Below are 23,504 nucleotides of genomic sequence, written 5' to 3'. Positions count from 1 at the left end.
TATGGTGTCATTGAACTATAAATGCAGCCCTTGCTTACTGCATTTTGAGGAAGCCCACTGTCTTTGGGAAAGGCTTCGATGAATTGTCAGTGTGTCTTGACAATTGCTGTTAGTTGGTGAAACTTGTGATGTAAAGCACTAAAGTGAGGAAGCAAGCTGGTCTGAAGAACTGTTTTCCTGCCCTAAGGCCAGGGTCATCCAGCATCTTCCTAGCCCACTAGTTGAGAATGGCTCAGTGCTCGGCACCATCTGGTGTATGTCATCTTTTCACCTTCATTGTGATGACTCCTGTGAGGTTATACAGGGCAATTAGTAATGTGAAATTTGTGTATATTTATTAAAATAGAGTAGTATGAGAAAGGATATTAGTGTACTTGTCATTTTCCAATGTAACACTTATTTCCATTCTACCAATCATAGAATAAGGCTCCAGAAGGATACATTACATGACTAGCATCATAGGAAGAGATGGAGTTTGGGCTTGATGCCAACTCCAGGGCCTTTTCCTCTATCCTGTAATAGCAATAATTCTTTCTATTTATAGTCTGCATTCTGCATTTAACTTACAGGTCCAGGGCAGTGACGTTCCTGAAGTCCTGAGTAACAACCGAAGGCTAAAATGAGACTTAGTGACTGTCTCAAGTTATATTCAGGGGAAAGAAAAAGAGTGAAGAAAAACTATAACTTCCCAGATTTCAACACAAATCATCTGGATTCAGTTCTGTACTAGTGGGGTGTGGAAATGTTTAAAAGCAGCTGAGGTGAAAGCTGGTCATGGTGGCACACACCTGCCTCAAATTTTGTTTTTAAAATATTTTTTTTAGTTGCAAATGGACACAATACTTTATTTATTTGTTTTTATTTTTATGTGGTGCCAGGAATCGAACCCAGTGCCTCATACATGCTAGGCAAGTGCTCTACCACCAAGCCACAACCCCCAACCCCTGTCTCAAAATTTTAAAAATTAAAAAATAAAAAGGCCTTGGGAGAGTGGCAGAGTGCCCTTGGGTTTAACCCCTGTTACTGGGGAGAAAAAAAAAGCAGCTGAGATGACTCTTATTCAGTTTGGCAAAGATTTGAGACCCACAGGTTATCTTGTCTGTCATCACATTATCTTTTTGTTTTTAAGTAAAAGGCTTTTCTCTGTTTGGGTGTCAAAGGATAATGGGGTCAGGATTACAATGCTCAGGAGTTAGACAGTTTGAAATCTGATTTCCAATACATACAGAATGAAAATACAAAACAGTGCATGTTTGCTCTCATCCTAGTCTGAAGTCCCAACGTGGGGCAGTGTGCCTCTTTTACTGAGGACATTGGCACTATCTTTATCCTTACCTATCTCAGCAGCTCTATCATTTTAAATATCAGAAATCATGCGTTAGCTATGTCTTTTCTGAAAGAAAAACAGCAGTACTAAAAAAGGTTTAAATTAATATGCTGACTATAGGTACTTAAATACCCATTTCAGTATTTAACTACTTGAAAATCAATCTAATTCTCTTTCACCTTTTTGTCCTTAGTACCACCTGGGATTGACAGCTCAGCCTGAACTCTACCTTCTGAACACTGTGGATGCTGACTCACTTATGTCAAGATGACTAACAGCCTGAGAGACTGTATAAGAACCATTTTCTCTAAGCCCTATTGTGCCAGATGTCTTAACATACCTCTGTTAGTTTGGAGGTGAGTTTTGTTCATTTGAACAAAGGCAAAGATTTCCTCATGGGAATGGGATTAAAAACTGACAACTATAAATTTAGGTCATCGACCCACCCACCTCACAACAAACAATAGCCAGAGTTAAATGATTACCTGTGCTGGCCACATACCCCTATGGGGTGTGTCTTGACTTCTGGGATTTAAAAAATATATATCTATATATATTTATGTAAACCTGAACATCAGTTTGGGTAAGATTTTAATGTTATATAAAACTAATGGATATTTTGTATTTTTTTAAAAAAAAAAATTCTTCAAGTAAATTACATCTTTGGATCACAAGTGAGAAGGGAAAGGAAATGTTTTTTTTCTCACAATGAACTGATCCAATTGACTGTCTTATAAAGTGATACTTTACTATGCCAGTTACATTTTACTTTGATTGTAATCAGCCACATTACATACTTGGTATCTACTAATATTAACCATCATTTCTAAAGAAATCATTTCTTCTATTTGGTGGTCTTATTTAACCCTGGTTACCTGCATACTTTGTAATTAGTATTGTCTTTGTTATCATTTTTCTTGAAATTTTTTATAGTTATTAAACCAGAGATACAATGTTATTTGTCAACCTGCTTAATATGTCGTAACAAATTTAGAAACCATATTTTAAGTGATAATCAATTGTTTTCCCACACTGTAGTCTAACTCAGCCTATTCTAGCATTTGAGTTTTAGGTAGAAAAAGAAGAAACTAATAGCATTTCATTCTTCTAAGTCCTGACACAACACAATCAAAGTATTAATATTCTTTCTAATATTTGTATAATTCTACAATGTCTTTTCTTTCCACTTTTCCCATTAATACTCCAAATACCATTTCTAGGTCCAAAGTCTGTTTCTAGGAGTAGCTAATATTTATTTTGTTGAATGTCCTAGGGAATGCTAAGCATTTCATTATAAGATATTTGTACCAAGAAGTATGAGATTACTACTAGACTGGGATTTGGAAAATTAGTCTACATTATCACAAACTGCCTGCTGACATGTAGTTAGTAAATTTTTTTGATCCCTGATACTATTAATTTTCTTTCTTAAAATGTTTATAATGAAAAAGTTCTTTGATTTAAATTTGGGCTAGGGATATAGCTCATTGGTAGAGTGCTTGTCTAGCATGCACAAAGCCCTGGGTTTGATTCTATCCAGTATGCTTACATGCATACATATATAAATAAAAGTTTTATCATAATTATCTGATTGGAGAGTCAGAAGATATGTCACACTGGGCCCACATTCCTGCATGGAAGTGCACTTGGCTAGAACTGAATGGCAGGTATCTTTTTTCCAATGCCATATACCCCAGGGTGGCATATACCCCAGATATCACTCATTATTTCCGTCTGATTTCCAAGGTTGAATCTGCAAACCCTGCAGCCTTTGTGTGACTTTGAACTTTACTTTCCTCTTCAGCATTAAAGTGAAATGTCTGACCTCTCTGCCTTATTTTAAAACTGGGCTTGATGGTGCTACTCAGGAGGCTGATGCAAGAATATTATAAGTTTGAGGCCAGCATCTTAGGAAAACTGTCTCAAATTGAGGATGCAGCTTGGTAATAGAGTGCCCCTGGGTTTAATTCCAAGTACCACAACAGATCAAAACAAAAGCATAAAAACTTATTACCTTTTTTGGTTTTTCTTTCTCTTTCTTTTTTAATCCATACATCGCCTACCTACATTATAATGGTTTGGCCTTCTAAGCATCAGGGAGTTTTCTTAAATGACTCTTTAAAATTCCCTCATTTCTACTTCAGGGGCTCTTGAGAGTTCAGAAAAGAGCAGCAACACTGCAGCCTAGGTTAGTGTCCTTCAGATCTTAAAATTGAGAGTGAATTAACATGAATTACAAGTTCTCACTTTAAAATTTGAAGTTTCAGTGTTTTTATACTGAAAAACTTATCTGTGTTTCATACAGATAAGAACTCTAGATGAACATCCTGATTTTAACTCATAGAAAGGTGAGGTGGTTGGTTAAACTGAGGTTAAATACTCTGGGGAGTTCTGTAGCTCTTTTTTTTTTTTTTTTTTTTTTTTTTTTTTAGTACTGGGGATTGAACCCAGGGGCTCTCAACCACTGAACCACATCCCAGACCTTAAATATTTTATTTAGAGTTTAGAGACAGGGCCTCACTAAATTGCTTAGGGCCTTACTAAGTTGCTGAGGCTGGCTTTGAACTCAAGATCCTCCTGCCTCAGCCTCCTGAGCTACTGAGATTACAGGCATGAGCCACTGTGCCCAGCTTTTGTAACTCTTCTCCATCCTTTAACTGTATGTTACTAGAACAGAGTTGAGTATGTAAAACTTTGTAAATATTTACCCAGAGGTGTCATAGCTCCCATAATCAGAAAATTTGATAACAAAGTAAACCGAATCACACTAAAACCAATAGAGGAGATTGATACCTAAAGAGTGAGTCTTGGGTAAGCTTTTTGGCAATTAAGAACATTTAATCATTCTTTAATTTATGATTTACAACTTTAAATTTCTACAGATAGTGTGCTTATCCAGTGTATTAGTCTGCTTTCTGTTAGTTTAAGAAAATACATAAGGTTGGATACTTTATAAAGAAAAGAAGTTTATTTAGCACTCAGTTCTGGAGATTCAAAAGCAGGATGCTGTCATTGGCTCAACTTTGATGAGGACCCTCTTTACTATGTCATGTGGTAGGTGTATCATGGTGATAGCATGTATGATAGGGAGAGCTCCCATAGGTTGACAAAAAGCCAGACAGAGCAATTTAAGAGTCAAGCTCCCTCTTTTATAATAGTCTGCTCTCATGAGAACTAACTCAGTCTCATGAGATCTCCATTTATCACCTCCAAATACAGTGTCCCTGGTAATGTAATCAATTCCCAGGCCCCACCTCTTAAAAGTCCCACCACCTGCTGCATGTAATCCCAGCAATTCAGGAGGCTGAGACAGGAGTATCACAAGTTCAAGGCCAGTCATGGCAAGTTTAAATAAATAAGAAGGACTGGAAATATAGCTCAGAGATCGAGTGCCCCTGGGTTTAATCCATAGTACCTCAAAAAGAGAACAAGATAAAGCCTAGTACTTTAAAAAATAAAAAATGTCCCACCACATTTAAATATTACCACACTGGGGACCAAATTTCCAACACATTGAACTTTTTGGGGGACATACTCAAGCCCTATTCAAACCACAACATCCAGATATTAATATATACAATTTAAAGTGTAACAGATGAATGTCAGGAAAAGACCAATTAAGTAATTGTTACTGAGCAGCTATTTCTACATAACTGTCACCCTGATATAAAAGGCAAGCATATAATTCCAGTGACTTGGGAGGCTGAGGTAAGAGGAATGAAAGTTTGAGGTCAGCCTGGCAACTTAGATCTTGTCTCAAAATAAATGAAAAGAGCTGGGGATGTAGTTTTGTGGTAGAGTGCCATTTGCCTAGCATGCATGAGGCCCTGGGCTCAGTCCATAGTACTACACACATACACACTTTAAATGTCTTGCTAAACATAACGAGGCTTAGGAAGTAGTTCAGTAGTAAGGCATCGGTTCCAGTAGCCAGCGAAAGTAGTCCTGTCTTTTTTTTGCAAATTCAAACATATAGGATTTGTTTATAGGGTCTTCCTGATATGACTCTCTCCTTTACCCAAGATGTAGTGGATAAATGAACATCCTGTGTTCTTTCTAACTTTTCTCTTTTATCCTGTGTAGGTGTTCACATGCATAGCTACTCGTGTGTGTGTGTGTGTGTGTGTGTGTGTGTGTGTGTGTGTGTGTGTCTCTGTCTGTCTGTCTGTCTGTCTGTTTGGTACTGGGGATTGAACCCAGGGACACTCTATCACTGAGCTACATCCCTGGCTCTTTTTAAATTTTTTACTTTAAGACAGGGTTTTGCTAAATTGCCCAGGCTGGCCTTGAACTTGGATCCTCCTACCTCAGCCTCCCAAGTAACTGGGATTACAGGTGTGCAATACTGCACCTGGCAACATGGCTACTTAGCACTGCTTTTTTAAAGCAACAAATATATTCCTTTTCTTGTCTGAAAATTAGGGAAGCTTTTGAGTTTTGTAAGAAAGGCCAATTTCTAATAAAGCACAGTTAATCTGTTCTAAATGATGAATGTATACCAAGAGGGTATATTCTTTCTAGTGGCCTGATTAAAAATATATTTTCAGGCCTGGGACTGTGGTTGTGGTTCAGTGATAGAGCACTTGTCTAGCATATATAAGACCCTGGGTTTGACTCCCAATGCCAAAAACAACAACAACAACAACAACAAAAAGAAACCCCCACAATATATATATATATAAATAAGAAGGGCTGGAAATATAGCTCAGAGATTGAGTGCCCCTGGGTTTGTTTAATCCAATAAAGTGACTATGACTGTTTATCTGGAAATCAACTTATTAAAGCTTTGGAAATAATATACAAAGGTTATGAGAATTCTTTCTGATGTTTCTGCAGTTTCATTTTTCATAACAGTTTTTCAAAGAAAATTCATTCTTCATAATAAAAGTTTTCCAAAGCCTCATGTCTTTCTTGCTTCCATCAGATAGCTTCATTTTTTGGATGCATTGAAGAATCGCGGTTTAATGTAATCCTTATACATAGAATAGAGAACACCTAGAAACAAAGACGTACATCAATAGAGAATCCATGGAAAACAATTGCTGAACTTCTCCCACTTATATTTTTCTGAAATTAGCCCTAGAATATGAAAATAATTCATTTACTAATATTTTTGGCTCCCTTAAAAAGTCCTTTAAGATCAGTATCAGTCTGAAGTTATACTGTTTCTATATCACCCTAAAGTTTTTTAAAAATATATTGGTGGGATGCTAGGAAAGAAGGCAAATTTGACCAGCTATTAAGAAAAGGAAACATAGGCCTCTCAATTTAGCAACCACTTATTCAGTGTCTACTTGTGCTTAGTATCCTAAGGAAAATAAAGGTAAATGGCTCTGATCCCTGACCCTGGGGATTTACAATCTAATTGGGTGAGTTAGCTTTTAGGCAGATGATATGTATGGCTTTCTCAAGGTTTTGGGGCCATGCTAAAGGAGGGAAGCAGCTGGAGTTTCTTTGGAAGAGGAAAGATGTTTCTATGAATTCCTGGATCTCAGCAAATGCTTATCCACAAAAGCAAGTTAGGGGGTCATTAATTTAAACTAACTATCTGGTTGTCTGAATCCTTCATGTTTCTTCTGATTTCTTTTTGAGACTGCTTGTTAAAATCTTCATAGAGTACACAGAGGATAAAAGGTCAATAAGTTGTTTGGGAATCTCCACATGATGGTGTATTGAGGTATAAGTCTGCATAATTTTGTAATGAAACACTACTAGAATTGGTGGATACAAGTCTAGCCCAAAGATGTTTAATTTGAGCAGGACATGGTGGCATATACCTGTATAATCAGTGATTTGGGAGGTTGTGGCAGGAGTATCCCAAGTTTGAGGCCAGTCTCAGCAATTTAGGAAGACCCTCAGCCACTTAGTGAGACTCTGAAAAAATAAAAAGGACTGGAGTTGTAGCTCAGTGGTAAAGACCCCTGGGTTCAATTTAAAAAAAAAAAAGGAGAAAAAAAAAAGGACTTCATAAGATATGGAGTCAATAAGATATGGACTCAATTTACATGTGAGTGTAAACAACTTTTTTCTATAAGCCTCAGTATCTTTATGTGTAAAATGGGGGTGATAGTCTATCCCTATCCCAGAAGATAGGTTTGGTACATTATGGTATAATAAAGACTTTGTCCTGGTTTCATAGTATGGGACTCTAAAATGCTTGGATTTTCCAAGTAATTGGAGTGTCTATTATTCTTGAGCCTTTTGGATCATACCAAAGCTTATGGAAATGAGAGTGTGGTGGACATCTGAATAAGGGCAGTCTTGTCGGGGACTTCAACCTCAGGGATCTGATGGTCTCCAGGTGGTAGTTTTCATTATTGAATCGTATTTCAGTATACAAGGTGGTGTATAAATAGGCATTTATTAAGATTACATGAGGTGATAATACATAACAGAGTGGCTAGCACACCAAAAGTATTCATTAAATGTTAGCTTTTATTCCTTTGCCTAATAAACACTTACCCTTCCACCAGATCTGCCCTTTATTCTTCATTCTCTATATTAGTGAAAGGCTAACCTCCCATCAGAACAAACCAGAAACCTGGGAATCATCTTTGATTTCTCTTATTTTTCCTGATCTCATGGTTTCCAAGTCCTCTCTATCCCAGGAATCCATTGTTTCTCTTTTTCCACTGTCACTGTCTTAATTCAGGTCTAAGTCAGAGTCTAGTTGGTTTCTCTGTTTTTATTTTTTTCTTCTGCTTTGCAAATCAACCTAGGCATTTTGTTTTTCCTTTTAACATTTTTTCATGGTGAAATATAATATACCTGGAATATATAGCACATAAAACCGAAATGCCCACATTAGTAAATACTTGTAGACACTGAAATTGGCAGGAGTCAAGAGAGATAATTTTGCAGGCATCTTAGAAGCCTCCAGTTTCTGATCACAGTCCTCTCTCTTTTCCACAAGTAATCACTGTCTTGAGTTTTACAATAGTAATTTTCTTCCTTGCCTTTATAATGTGACTCCCTGTTTATCTCTGAATAGTTTTTGTATTGCCTGTTTTTGATGTTTATTAAACTAAGTATCTTTCTAAACTGCCACTTTGTATGTTAACTCCTTTGTTTAGACCTTTCACCAGCTCACATCATCATCTTCTATGTTCTCCTAACTATCACTACAAGTATATTCTGGATTTATTTTGTTTCAATGTAGCTAAGATGTAACTATGCTTCCCAGAATTTGCTTTCCTGCATACTTCTTGTTATCTTGGCTCATACTGGATGTTATGCAAGAGATTTGGAAGGTAGAAGTTGGAGCAGCAGCTGCCATGTCCTTTTTACACTCAGAAGGTTGAATGCTTGATACAGGGTGACTGTCTCTGGTACAGTTTGTACATACTGTGCTTTATCTGCTGGCTCAACTCACTGTTATTGGGCCACAGCCAGGCCCACAGCTCCTTCAGCTGCTTCTGGATCTTCATTAGCTTCTCTGGCTCCTGGGCCAGATGTACTATAGCTCAATGACATAGGGCACCAAGTTCTCCATGTCTCTCGTGAAGAAAGGCAGGGAGACTGACTCTAGATACCACTTATCTTTTTTTTTTTTTTTTTTTTTTTTTGTATTGGGGATTTGAACCCAAGGGCATTTAATCCCTGAGTCACATCCCCAGCCCTTTTAAATATTTTATTTAGAGACAGGGTCTTGCAGGCATCTTAGAAGGCTGACTTTGAACTCTGGATCCTCCTGGTTCAGCCTCCCAAGCTGCTGGCATTACAGGCATGCAACACCTGTTTTTTGAGTGGCTCATCCTTGCAGATTCTAGTTTATCTTTTCTTCTCAAAGTTGCCTTGCTAACTTCAGGCCCCAAATCAGAAACATAAGCAATAGTTTCACTGTTTAGCCAGCTTCTGAGATTGTTTAAAGTCATAACTCTAGAATATATTCCTTTTCACATGTCACTACTGGTAGTTTTACTTCTCTGACTGAAATTTGACTGATGCAGAATGTGGCAAAGAAGTGTTTCCAGAGGAACAGAGCACAAGGTTAAGTTCTTTCCAGAGGAACAGAGCACAAAGATAGGTTCTCTGAATCGGCTCTGGGTTATCTGGAATTGGTTCTCTAATCTAATTAAAGGCATTAATGACCATTTGTTCGGTGGAAACAAGAATGCTAGCAGTTCATGGCACTCAGTAGCAAGACACTTCCTTAAATTGTGACTGTGGATTCTTTAATCAAGTGCCTGTAAAAAGTCAGGTTTTAAGTGAACAGGTCTTCAGTGCCATGGAAGGATATAATGAGGCTGATTACTTTTAAGTCTGCTGGAGAATTTGCAAAAAGCAAATAATAGGCTCAGGGTTTTAATTGCTAGCACCAGTTCTGGTGAGGAGGATGTAAGCTTTAAAACTTTTCCCAAAAGAAACTCTTCCCTCCTGAAGCCATGAAGCTGATACTTTTGAAAACCACACACAGGATCTCATCCTGTGAGTAGCTAGTCACAACACAATTTAAACTTGTCACCTCAATGTAAAATTGGCATTGCTTTGGAAAGAGAACCTTGAAAATGAACTGAGGGAGCTGGGGTTATGGCTCAGTGGCAGAGGGCTTGCCTAGCACATGTGAGGCACTAGGTTCAATCCTCAGCACCACATAAAAACAAATAAGTAAATAAAGCAAAGGTTAAAAAAAAGAAGGAAAAAAATTGGGATGGGGGAAAAATGGAGATTTCAATGAAATGGGTCCTTGAATCCATATATTTACTGAGATCTCTTTGCTAGTAGAAGCAGTCCTTCTGACCCCACCTAAGAATGACTACAACTTGGATCAAAAGGTAATCTGCATTCAGTGAAGTTGCAGTACTAGAAGTTCCTTGGAAGAGCTGTAGTTGTGAACTAGAGGAAGCTTTGTTCTCCAAGGGAGTCTGGTAATGTCTGGAGACATTTTTGGTTGTCAAGCTGGGGATGCAAAGTGGGAAGATATTCTGGTATCTAGTGGGTAGAGACCATGGATGCTGCCAAATACCCTGCAATGCACAGAACAGCCATCCACAACAAAGAACAGTACAACCCCAAACATCATTAGTGCTGAGGTTGAGAGGCTGCCACAGAAGTAGGTATCCAGATGAGGCGGGTTAGAATGCCAGAGTCAATCTATCTTGCTCACCTATTCCCTAAGCACACCTGCTCCCTTCACAAGGTTGTGGGAAATGCACTTGTGTAGGTGGCAGTGGCATTCAGTGGCATTCATGGTGACTATTTGTAAACCAGAAATGACAGTGTGAACTCCCAGGCTCTTTGAATTCAATATGCACAGTGGCATCTTGGTGTTATGGGGGTCAGGTGGCACCATTTAACTGACAAAGATAAGGAAAGCCTGATTAATGGAATGGGTAGCAACACTTAAGCAAACATCAGAATAGTGCAAGCCACAGAGATCTTTGGCATTGGCTAATTGGAATGTGTCCCTAGAAGTGAAAGTATTGGACAGCATATAAGCAATAAAGGTCTAGGTCTAGTGAATAAAAGTCTGATTTGATTCATCACAAAAGAGAGCCATTGTCCCTTGACCAATTCCTAGGTAAGAATCAATTTACAGACCTAGTGTTCCTTGAATGAGGAAGGATGCCAGGAAAGACCTTCTTTATATAAGCTTTCCCCTTCTCCCCCCAAAACTGTGTGTGTGTGTGTGTGTTTACTTTTATATATCATACACACAATATATATGTTCATATCTATATCCTCTTTCTAGCCTTCCCCAAAGGAACTTGCATCTATTTAACAGGGTACCTGTAAACTGAAGAAGGGAAAAATAATCATATTTATGGAGGATTTTTGAATACTGCTTCTGAATTGACAACTGATTGCCTCTTTGGTAGAATTAGTGTGGTGCAGTAGTCAAGGTAGAGGTGAAATGGTTAGTGTTGTTTTGCAGTAGTTCCATTTTGCATGCAGCTTCATGTTTCCCTGAATATACTGTATGTTATTCCCAGTTTTGGATTGTTGAAAAGACACTCAGCAACTGTCAAAATTCTCACACTGAAGTAAGGGCATCATTTTGACTGCTTTAATCTACTCAAACAGTAAAAGTTGATGTCATTCTGATTGCCTTAATCTACTCAAATAGTAAACCAAAGCATTACTAGATTTCAACAGGGACTATAAAGATTAGTGCCATCATCAAGAACTTCAGAGATGCCAGGGTGGTGCTTCCTAATTCATCCCTGTTCAGTTTGTTTATTTTGGCTGAGGATAGTTGGAACTTAGAGAATGAAATTGGGTTCCTGTAAACTTCAAGGTTGTGGGAAATGCATTCAGTGTTCACTCTAATTGTAGTGAACTAGAGGAAGTCAACACAACCTTTGCTATTGAATGTGCAACTGATTGCTTTTCTCTGTAGACCTTTTAGTAAAGACCATAAGCAATTTGCTTTTCACCAGGCAAGCCCTGCAGTATACTTGCACTGTCCAATCCTAGGGCTGTGTGAAACTTCCTGCCCTATGCTGTAATCTAGTCTGCAGGGATTGTGATCATCTTTTCATTCCATAGGACGTCACCTTAGTTTATTACATTGATCTGTTACCAAGGGGGAATTAGAATACATGATATCTTCTGGTGTACATCAATCACTCTTATCTCCAGTGTTAAAGAAGATGGAAATAGGGCATTATGTAAAATTGTGGATGTGTAACCGACGTGATTCTGCAATCTGCATTTGGGGTAAAATTGGGGGTTCATAACCCACTTCAATCTAATGTATGAAATATGATATGTCAAGAGCTTTGTAATGTTGTGAACAACCAATAAAAAAAAATAAAAATAAAAAAAAGAAGATGGAAAATTACACCCACTCTAGGGTGTAATATAGGATGGCTAATGACCCGGACCCTTCAGAAATGAAGGTACGGGTCACATCATCAGTCCAGTAATCATGAGTAGCCAAGATGCTTGCTGAAGGCAAAGGGACTGTGAAATAAGTAATGGAAAAACATAATTAAAAAGCCAGTTATGACTACCTGGCCAGTTGTAGAAACAAAGCCTCTGATCATTTTGAGTACTTCTTCCTTATTTTGGTATGTATATGTTTGTATATATATCTACCCATTTTTTTTCTATTCCCCACTTCCATTTGGCTATTTTCACCCTCCCACCCAGTACTGAAGATTGAACCCAGGAATGCTCTACCACTGAGTTATATCTCCAGCCATTTTTATTTTTTGAGACAGGGTCCCTCATTAAGTTGCAGAGGCTGGCCTGGAACTTGAAATCTTCTTCCCTCAGCCTCCTGAGTAGATGGGATTATAGGCATGTGTTACTACATGTGACTCACCTATTATTTAATATAAGAAGTATTAATAGTAGTTAACCTTATAAGTCAGGATTTAAGCCACAGGATGTCACAGGGGAAGGTGATTTAGCTCAATGAGGAATCAGCATCACCCAAAGATGGACAAAGGGACTTCATATTGTGTTTTGGGAGAGAATTAACATGTTTGGGGTTTCATAAGGGATAGCTGATTTTGCTGTTGTTTTTATTTGGAGTATGATGAAATGAGGATACCTGTTTGACTAGGGCTGGACAGTGGTGGATGCTTCAACTGTGCAACCTCGTAACAACATTTTCCATAATTCCCTTACTTTTATTCCCTGGTTAGTTCATGAGAAATATTTTGCATGAGGTTGGAAGGCAGAACACAGCAGAAGCCCAATTCTTTTCATGCCAGGAACTTCTATACAACCTATGGCCATCATTCCATGATCCCCCTACTCTTAGGTTGACCCTAGTCTGCAAGCATTAATTTGGGATGAGAACATTGTGACTTGTTCCGATTTATGTTGACCCCTCTTTAAAAAAAAAAAAAAAAAAGAATATTTTAGGTTCCCAAATAGACTTCTTGTTAGGTGTATCTAATTGCACAGCTAACAGAGTTAGTTTTGTTATAATCTGAATTAACTAAGATAGCTTTACAGTGATTCTTTGGTTTTGACCAGGTAGGCCTTACCTAATTTGGGGGTTAATAAAAAAGAAAAGATCTGCCTATTGCTCAAACTTGGGAAAAGTTTTCAATTAGCAGTAAATCCTGCCTTGGATAAACTTCTTTGGCTACCATGCTGCCACCATGCAAAGCTAAAAGTAGAACAAGGCTGTTTATAGATTTGTGGGCTCTAAAAATATCTTCCCCATTCAACTACTCCAATAACTACATCTGCTATTGATATGCGCCGGGACAGATCACTACTGATCTTAGTGCTCTCTTTTCACTATAGAGCATAACAATCCATCACTCTAGTTCTCTAATGGGGGTTTTATGAGCTGAAAATCATAAGAAATTAAGCCCATAACTGTCGACCAAGTGAAGATGTCTTTCTTAACATTCTCTTCCATTATATAGTCTTCACCCACTATTCATTTTCTACTACAAATAAATAGAATGAAAATATTCTCAAAGACAGCTGAACATAAGATATAAATTAAGGAAGTTACCTATAGTCACAGCTCCTACAACAAATCCTTGTGCAGCAACTCGCATGTGAATAAGATGAATGGACATTTTCTGATCTCTTCTGTACTTTAACTTGTAAAGACCATATGATACCACAGCCACAAAGCCTGCTATACCTGTGAATTTTTTAAATATAAGTTAAGTAAACAGAGGCAAGAATTCCCAAGAGCTCAAAGAGTTAAACGAAAGGCTGTATAAAGAAAGATTATTTGGAAGACAAGCAGTCCAGATGCAGGTTGAGTATCTCTTATCTGAAATGCTTGGGATAGAAGTGTAGTCGATTTCAGGTTTCTTCAGAGTTTGGAATATCTTCATATACATAATGAGATTCCTTGGGGATGGGACCCAAGTCTAAACACAGAATTATTTTATGTTTTATATTTACTATATTCACATAGATGGAAGGTAGTTTTATGCAATGTTTTTAGTGTACCTGGGTTTTGACTGTGACTTGTCACATGAAGACAGGTGTGGAATTTTCTGCTTATGTTGGCATTCAAAAAGTTTCAGATTTTGGAGCATTTTGGATTTTCAGATTATAGATGCTCAGCCTATACTAAAGTATACTTTTAAAAGAACCATGCTAGATTTGATGCACCAGAATTTGAAATGGGTCCTTGACATTCCTGAATTTGAAAAAAAAAAGTTTTGCTTTTCCCAGATCAACTTGAACTATTTAGATTAGTAACTTATCTAGTCAGTTTTAATTTTCCTGATGCCTGAGTTCAAATTGTACATGCTACAAGGCCATTATCTGCAGCAAGAAATTTAGCCCGTGAGTGAACTGACCCCACATCCATAGCTTTTGAGTGTTTGGTTATACTCCTCTCTTCTTGTCATCAAATAAGGAATAAATCTAGGAAAGAGATAAAAACATTGTTCTGTAAAAAGTGACACAATAAACTTTAATGAGAGCAGAAAACGTCTAAATACATGCATAAGAAGTACACGAGTCTAGGAAGAAATATTTTATTCTAGAAAAATCCAGACTCTATACAAATACTTCTGTATTCCCAGGTGTGTATTGGGGGGTATGGGCCATACATATCCCATTGGAACAACCAAGATCCCGTGTTACTGGCTTTAAAATGGAGAATTGACCAAATAAATAGGAAAGATTTTAGAAAGAGATTTAAAGCACTCTGAGAACTTAAACCATGACAAACCAAAAATAATCAAATAACAGAGAAAGGAATAATTATTTAGTAAGTGTCAGTAGTACAATTTATTGATGTAAAGAAGGACTGTCTTGGGGCTGGGATTGTGGCTCAGTGGCAGAGTGCTTGCCTCCCAAGTATGAGGCACTGGGTTTGATCCTCAGCACCACATAAAAATAAATAAGATAAAGGTATTGTGTCCATCTACAACTAAAATAAATAAATAAAAGAAGGACTGCCTTGAATTTGTACCTCACGCTAGACCCTCCCCCATACCTCCAAAAATCTGGATGGGCAAGAGTTAAATGCAAAACAAAACAAAAATATAAACAATAATGGTGGGGAGGGGAGCTGGGGTTGTGGCTCAGTGATAGAGTGCTCACCTAGCATGTGTGAGGCCCTGGGTTCGATACTCAGCACCATATAAAAAAAATAAAATGTATTGTGTTCAACTAAAAATTAATATTAAAAATGTATAAATAACAATAACAACAACAAACCCTGGAAAATAGAATAGTATATTTACAACATCTATAAGAGGATAAGGCAGACTTAGTAGAAATTGACAATGACAAAATGTTATATGTTGAAAAAAGAATAAAGGAAACTTTTGTACAATAAAACTGTGGGCTACTTTTTTGGTTCTGTATTCTATCACATTGATCTATATATCTGTCTCTCCATCATTAATCACACTGTCTTGATTACTATAGATATACAGTAAGTCTGAACATCCAGTAGAATGAGTTGTTACACTTAATCCTTAAAAATATTGTTTTAGCTCTTCTAGGATTTGTACCTTGTCATATAAATTGTATAATAAGCTTGTCTATGTTTACAAAAAAGTTGCTGGGTTTTAATAGGAATTACCTTAAACATATAGATCAATTTGGGGAACACTGACATGTATATTATTATTATTATTATTATTATTATTATTATATTGAACCTTCTAATCTATGAACACAGTCATCTATTAAAGTCTTTGATTTATTTCATTAATATTCTGTAATTTTCAGCATACATGTTTTGTTAAGTGTGTAGCTAAGCATTTTATTTTCTTCACAGTGACTTTAAATGGTATTATGTTTTTACTTTCAGATTTCAGTTGTTTGTTGTTAGTATATAGAAATGCAGTTGGTTTTTATGTGGGATGGCATGTTTTCATTAACTTGGTTGGCACATGTGTGCTTCTCTGGGTGGGTGAGTATATATTTGTTCTTTCAGGATCCAATTAGTAGGTAGAAATAAGAATCAGAATAAATAACCACATTTGTATGTATATTTTATAGGACGATTAGCAGTAAATGCAATTGAAATTAAAATGACTGGTGTACCACAATGTATCAAAACAATAAAATAACAAATTATGTGATAGACACATTAGGGAAATAGTTACAATGCTGAAAGTTTTGTGAGTTTGCCCAAATCTTTTTGGAAAGAACCCTAGAAATTCTACTTTGGGGAACATACTTCAAGAATATAAAGCAAAAGGAGATGACACAAAAATATTCATGGGAAAACTGTCAACTCAAATGGCCCAAGTTGTATACTTATTAAAAATTATAAGAAAGGGAAGTATTAATACCCAAATCTATATATGAAATGGTAAATGAAAGACACAAAATCAAGTAATCATTCAACAGAGATTTTAAATACATATAATGTATGCAGAGACCTTAATAGTCATTGTAAGACAACTTTGAACAATGTAGATACATTATAGATTATTTATTATTGTTTATTTATTTTGAAGTGCTAGAGAGTGAACCCAGGGCCTCATGTGTGCTAAGGAAGCACTGTACCACTGAAGTATACCCTTAACCCAGTAGATTATATTTATAATCACATAAATGGTTCAAGATAATGAATAAAAATGTTTTGTAAATTATCTGCATAAAGTATGGAGATTCGTCAGAAAACTTGGAATGGAACCATTATTTGACCCAGATATCCACCTCCTCAGTTTATACCCAAAGTATTTAAAATCAGCATACTACAGTGATCCAGCCACATCTATGTTTATAGCAGCTCAATTCACAATAGCTAAACTATGGAACCAACCTAGTTGGCCTTCAACAGAGGAATGGATAAAGAAAATGTGGTATATATACCCAATGGAATATTACTCAGGCTTAAAGAAGAATGAAATGATGGCATTTGCAGGTAAATGGATGGAACTAGACAATATCATGTTAAGTAAAATAAGCCAATCCCCAAAAACCAAAAACCAAATGTTTTCTCTGATAAGCAGATGCTTATCCATAGTGGAGCAGGGGAATAGGGAAGAATGAAGGAACTTTAGTTTATGTAGAGGGAGTCAGGGGAGGGGTGGGGTTGTGGAGATGGGAAGGATGATAGAAAGACAGACATTATTACCCTATATACATGTATGATTACATTAGTGGAGTGACTCTGAACCATGTATAGCCAGAGTAATGAGAAGTTGTGCTCCATTTGTGAACTATATGTCAAAATGCATTCTACTATAAATTAATTAATTTAAAAAATTATTTGCAGAAGACACTCCATCCTGTAGCAGGATATCCTGTAAACATCACTAAAATAACAATAGCTAAGCAAAACTATTCAATGATATATATCCAAATCTTATCATTATTTATTTTCTAGCAAAAAATTGGCTGTCTTCTCTTGATCAAATCAAGGTTCTGTTCTTTCTTAAACTGATAATGTTTGTTTTAGAGATTAAAGTCAGAACCTTTACTGTTTTTTCACATAGTGTCTCTGTGGTTTATATAAAATTGAATTTAGCTGGAACACTTTCATCTTTCTGCTTTAATCACCCTAAATGTCTCTGGAAAATAGTTTAATGTTCTACAGGACAGTGATTAATCTCTGTTTGTTAGAGTCATCTGTTTAAGTAGCATCATGTTCTTAAATTGTTTTTCTAGTTAAAAATGCTAAGGAAGATAAATAAATCGCTATTAAATTATTTGCCTCAATTTCTTATGAAGTCTTAATCAAATTAAGTGAAACTTCTAAATATAATATTGTAAAATAAAATTTGGTGCTTTTGAAAGGTGAATAATGACATGAAATTGCTGGAGCTGCAGTGACACTTAATGGAAGCATATGACTTACACCTGCTTGTAAGATTTTATGGAATTAATATGTTCACAAACCTTTGTAAGTCAAATCTAAGTAAATTATTTTAATAGTTTCCAAATGGAATGAACACAAGGCTGTAGTGTACAATAATAATGCTCAAGACAATTTAAACAGAGGACAAAGAAAAATGCTCAGATTTATTGATGCTTACATTCTTTGTTTGGGGTGGTAGGTGCTGAGGCTTCATGCTTGCTGGGTAAGTGCTTTACCTCTGAGTTATGTTCTCAGTCCAACTAAATATATATTTTTAAAAACTGCCTACATATACTATCTGTTGAAAATGTAAGCATATGCTAAAAATGTATGAGGAGAGACAAATAAAGATAAAAATACAGATCTAATTATAATACCATTTCTTTAATTCGGAGTTTACTTAACCATCAGTCTTAACATCTGGAACACATCAGGATGCCAGCAAAAATGGTGGCTGAGTAGCCAAAACAAACATCACAGAGTTCATGCTTTCAATTGTCAAGGTAGAACTAGGCTTTCACACTGAATTAACTTAGAGGGTTTTTTTTTTTTTTTTTTTTTGAGCTTGGGTATCTAACTTCTGATGCCATAGAACATTAGAAGCAGAAGTTTTTAATGGTTCCCAAATAATAATGAAGAAACAAATATCTATAAACAGAAGACACAAAAATTTAAAGCATGGAGTTATGTACAGGGTAAAGACATGACTTGCTGGGAACTAATAATTTTAGATAGACCTCTAATGAAATGGATAAAACTGAATGAAATTTGATGCTCCAAATAATTATAGCTAACAATTCTTGAGGACTTACTTCATACTAGAAATTACTCTGAAATATCAACTCATATTCATGCTTAGAAGGCAATTAGCTTCAACCTGAAAAAAATCAGTTTTATGAGACATTTCAATCCTCAAAGGTAAGGCATTATTTTGTTACTACAGTTTTCTAGTATTCAGTCAAGGCTTGTACTTACCTACAGGGAAAAAGGGAGAGTCTCTCGATTTCCTGATCAGTCGGGATAATTGGCCTTCCTCCTCCTCTGCTGACCACTGGTTATCTGAAGACATTTTTTCTCTCTCGTAACAATAGGAGATCAACGTGGTTGCTGTGAATCATTCAAAAGAATCCATTTACCCTCTCCCAATACATTGTTGATAATGGGCTCTTCCATTTTCATTTGCTTGACATGCCTATCTGTTCAACTGAAATAAATAGTTCTTCGTCCTTCACATTTTTCACTACAGAATTCTTTCATTTGTGGGGAAAAAGTATAGGAGAAAAACAAAAGAAACTGGTAATATGATTCCATGATTACTGAGTAAAAGTGAACACGAGATCATAATTCTGTTATTCAATTTTCTTTCATAGCACAGCATTTGAAATCATTAAGAACCTCAGGCTTTTTTCCCCAAACAATAAGAACAGTTTCTTTTATATGGCAGTGCCAACACAGGTAAAAATATCTCCAGAATCACAGATGATGGAAGAACATGACTCCCAATTCTGCAAAATGTATGGGGCATTATAAAATCATTTCAACATTTACCAAGCACCCATCTACTGTATGCCAGGTGGTAGGTCAGATAATGGAAGATAAGCTTCCTTGTCTACACAGGATGAATGAAGACACTTTTAAGAGCAACTACAATCACAATGGGTTGAACATCATCTCAGTCTGTTGCCCATATAACCCACCATTTTCATCCCCAAATTCAAGTACAGTTCCTCATCCTATGAATGAGATCTCATGAGAAAATATTACCCAGTAAGTGGCAAAAGCTCAATACCTTCCACCTGCTGTCTTCTGGCGGTCTTTGAACACGAGGCCGTAGATTGGAACAGGTGATGTAAGCCCCTGAACACATTTCCCTGTGATTTCCAATTAAATGATAATAGGAAAGCCTAGAAACAAACACGCTGAGGGAGTGGCCAGCTGGTATTGGCCAAGGTTTTCACCACTTCTGTTAGAAACTGACAGAAATACCTGGCCACAAATTTAATGCTTTTGAGGACAACAGTTAAGAAAGGTGAGGTTGGGGGATATAGCCCTGGGTTTGATCCCAGCATTGTAAAACCAAACCAAACCAAAACAAACATCAACAACAAATCAACATGAAGGCTTTGGAAGAGGATGCATTTACTTAAATCTGCCTTTATAGGGGAGCTTCCAACTTCTGTGACCTTGAATCTTAATATCTGCTGTCTGGGCTCAAAAATAGAAGGGACCCAAGGTGCCAGATCACTATCTTGGTGGGGGCAGGGGCAAAAATAACTACATGAGGTCAAGATTGTCACTGTCCTTCAGGAATCTGCACCCAGTCGGGATCCTGAGCTGCAGCCAGGGGTACAAGTAAACAAAGGCAGAAGAGTACAATAGTATACTGGAAGAGGGTAAATAATTCACAGCAACTACAACGATCTCCTGTTGTTACTAGAAGGAGAAATGTCTTGAGATAACAAGCGGTAAGCAGAAGACCAGGTCAATAATCCTAATTGATGAGGAAATTCAGAGACTCCCCTTTTGCCCCTGGAAGTAAATAGGCAGCGGGATCTTCCCACCCGCAGGTCCTGCCGATCCTGGAGCCCCACGCACCCACTATGAAAAAGGATGTGACATCACTGCATCCTTGGCCAATCCAAGGGCAGGGCGGGCAGATGGGCGCGAGGTGGCTCGCTCTGGGAGAGCCCTCTCCCGCGCCTGCGCGAGACCTGGGGGAGGGGGATGCCGTCTAGGGGCGTCCGCGGGAATGCTTCCCGCTACTTACAAGAACTGTCAAGCATCCAAATTGTGTTTTATTAACATTTTTCATTTCTTTCTTCCTTCCTTCCACCTGAGTAAGTTGTGGACTGATGTGCCTACCAATATAAGCCAATATGTGTTTTTGTATGCATTTGAGGCACTCTTAGATAATTGTAGTACAGTGATCTAAATTAGGAAATTAACATCAATATAATACTGTTATTCAATCAAATGATTTTATTCACACTTAGTTGTCCTAATAATATTGTTAACAGCAATGTGTATGTGTGTTTCTTGTCTACAATCCCAACTGGGATCACATATTGCATTTAGTAGTAACATCTTTGGTTTGTTTGTTTTTATCAGGGATTGAACCCAGGGGTACTTAACCATTAAGTCACATCCCCAACCCTGTTTATATTTTGTTAAGAGACAGTTTCTCGCTGAGTTGCTTAGGGCCTTGCTAGGTTACTGAAGCCGATTTTGAACTGGGATTCTTCCTGCCTCAGCCTCCCGAGCCACTGGGATTACAGGCATGCGCCTGAGATTACTATGCCATGACCGGCATAGTAACATCCTTTTAGTCTCTTAATCTGAAATATTGCCTTAATGGTCTTTGTCTTTATGATCTTGATATTTTGCCAGCATAGGCTAGTTATTTTGTAGAATAGGTCAATTTAGGGTTTTTCTTGGTGTTTTCTTATTCGATTATATATTTTGGTAGAATACCACAATAGTGATATTTTGTCCTTGGTATATAATATTAGGAGACACAAAAATTCAACTACTTGTTGGTAGTCTTTGATTCAGGGTTGTGGTTTCAAAGTTAAAGAACTGGCAGCCTCTTCAAGGAAAGAGGAAAAGCCCTGATTTGTAGCATTTGCCAGTTCCCATGGTGTATATACTCCTGCCCTGGCCCATTTCAAGTTTGTGTCTGTCATCACTGAAGATGAAGTTGAGAAAGGTTCCTTTCCTGACATGGTTTGAGTCAGCTCTGGCACACTACTGCTTTAATCATGTGGATTAAGGTGGTGGCTCCCAACTTCTCAGTAGCAAAGTTAGTAATTTTTTCCCTTTGTAATTAACAAATATTATGAATAGATAATTTAATGTTATACAAATATGCTGTTACTTATGACTGTAACCGATTAATTTTATATCCATTCATAATCATTGCCTGAATCGGTTAATTTTGTCAGCCAAATGGTGATTTTTCTATATTCATCATTCTTATATCAGTTTAGATTCTTGGATTCCTATTTTATTAATGGTTTATAATCCATTATTTCAATTACTTAGTTTGGTGGTCTAATTTTTTCAGATTTGGTCTGTGGGAGTCCTTTGAAGCTGGCTCCTGGGGACATGACATGTCCCCTTTCAGTTCCAAACTGAACTTCTACTTTTTCCTGCTCCTTCCTTGAAGCCAGCCATTTTTCAAGGAGTACTGATTCATTTTAATTGAGAATGGTATTTATAAACCAAGTCCTGGGCACTAAAGTATTCATTGTTATTAGAGTACTATTGCTTTTAAGCCTACCAGCAGACAGGATTTATATTTATGTTTACATCTGTTTCTCTACATACCTGTATTAAAACCATGATTTCAGAGTGATATTTCTGATTTCAATCCAGTTCCATAGCATCTATTCTAGACTTCCTCCTTTTCATAGTGTGATTCCCTTTTCTGAATGCAAGTAACCTGGTTCCTATTCTCCATATGTTTGTTTATTTGCTTAATCCAGCGTACACAAAAAGTAGTTTCAGAATTTCTGACCCACAGGAATGTGAAGAATCCTATCAAAAGGAGTTATATACTATTTAGATATCTTTTTGTCAGAGAGTATAAAATCAAAATTCTGTGTTCAAACATTACTTGGAAAGAAAACAGATCTACACAAGTGTTTATAGTAGCATTATTCACCATAGCCAATAAATTGAAACAATCCAAATATCCATCCATTGGTGAATGGATTACCAAAATGTGGCATTGAAAACATTATGTTAAGTGAAAGAAGCCCATCACAAAGTCCTTATGTTGTATGATTCCATTTATATGAAATGTCCTGAACATGAGATGTCTAGAGACATAAAGCTTAATCTTTGCCTAGGGCTGGGAGACAGGGAGATAGGGAACGACTGCTAATGAGTACTGGTCATTTTAAGGAGTGATGAAAAATGTTTTAAAATACATTGTGCCCGGCGCAGTGGCATACACTGTAATCCTAGCAGCTCGGGAGGCTCAGGCAGGATGATTGAGAGTTCAATGCCAGCCTCAGCAAAAGTGAAGTGCTAAGCAACTTGGTGAGACCCTGTCTCTAAATAAAAATACAATACAGGGCTGGGCATATGGCTTAGTGGTCCAGTGCCCTTGAGTTCAATCCCTGGCACCAAAAAAAAAAAAAAAAAAAAGATGGTGATGATGGTTTTTCAACTCTGTGAGTATACTGAAACTATTAGTTTCCAGCTTATTTTAACATAGCCTTAAAAAAAACCTAATAGAGCCTGTAAATCACTTAATAGAGATCTTTCTCATCCTGTTTTTAACTGTATAGGCCTACATTAAATGGTGTATCATCTTTTATTTAAGCACTATTATGTATCTGAACATCTAAGTTAAAAACATAGTCAACAATGCTGAAACGAATACTCTTGTGCGTATATATTTCATATATATTTTCATCTAGTTTGAGGCACATCTTCAGTAAATGTACGTATAGTTTCATTAGATGCTGC

The 23,504-nt window shown here is 36.9% G+C and overlaps 2 protein-coding genes across 8 annotated transcripts in view; one reads left to right on the top strand and one right to left on the bottom strand.

Annotated features, from left to right (window-relative positions):
* The window catches only part of LOC308657400 (natural resistance-associated macrophage protein 2), a 38,628-nt gene extending 30,504 nt beyond the window's left edge, over window positions 1-8,124 (top strand). For all 5 annotated transcript variants that reach the window (XM_081309085.1, XM_081309089.1, XM_081309088.1 and 2 more), the window contains exon 17: window positions 1,521-8,124. In XM_081309085.1, coding sequence (XP_081165211.1) covers window positions 1,521-1,598 — 78 coding nt within the window. In that variant the 3' untranslated portion in view covers window positions 1,599-8,124. The remainder of the gene's footprint in view (window positions 1-1,520) is intronic.
* Window positions 6,228-20,177, bottom strand: HIGD1C (HIG1 hypoxia inducible domain family member 1C). Of its 3 annotated transcripts, XR_014023914.1 has the most exons (4): window positions 19,819-20,177; window positions 19,005-19,136; window positions 14,560-14,626; window positions 12,099-13,886 (listed from the first exon to the last, which is right to left on the bottom strand). XR_014023914.1 is itself a non-coding variant. In XM_081309093.1 (3 exons), exons 1-3 carry the CDS (start codon window positions 19,096-19,098, stop codon window positions 6,258-6,260), a joined length of 294 nt encoding a protein of 97 aa, XP_081165219.1. In that variant the 5' UTR covers window positions 19,099-19,113; the 3' UTR covers window positions 6,228-6,257. The 3 variants fall into 3 exon arrangements, 1 of the variants encoding a protein (XP_081165219.1); XM_081309093.1 differs by lacking the exons at window positions 14,560-14,626; window positions 19,819-20,177 and adding an exon at window positions 6,228-6,322 and having other exon boundaries at window positions 13,752-13,886; window positions 19,005-19,113; XR_014023915.1 differs by lacking the exon at window positions 14,560-14,626.
* Between the last annotated feature and the right edge of the window lie 3,327 nt (window positions 20,178-23,504).

This window comes from Spermophilus citellus, assembly GCF_964194105.1.
Source record: "Spermophilus citellus genome assembly, chromosome: 10".
Classification (NCBI taxonomy): domain Eukaryota; kingdom Metazoa; phylum Chordata; class Mammalia; order Rodentia; family Sciuridae; genus Spermophilus; species Spermophilus citellus.
This window is presented reverse-complemented; position numbering and strand designations above follow the sequence as displayed.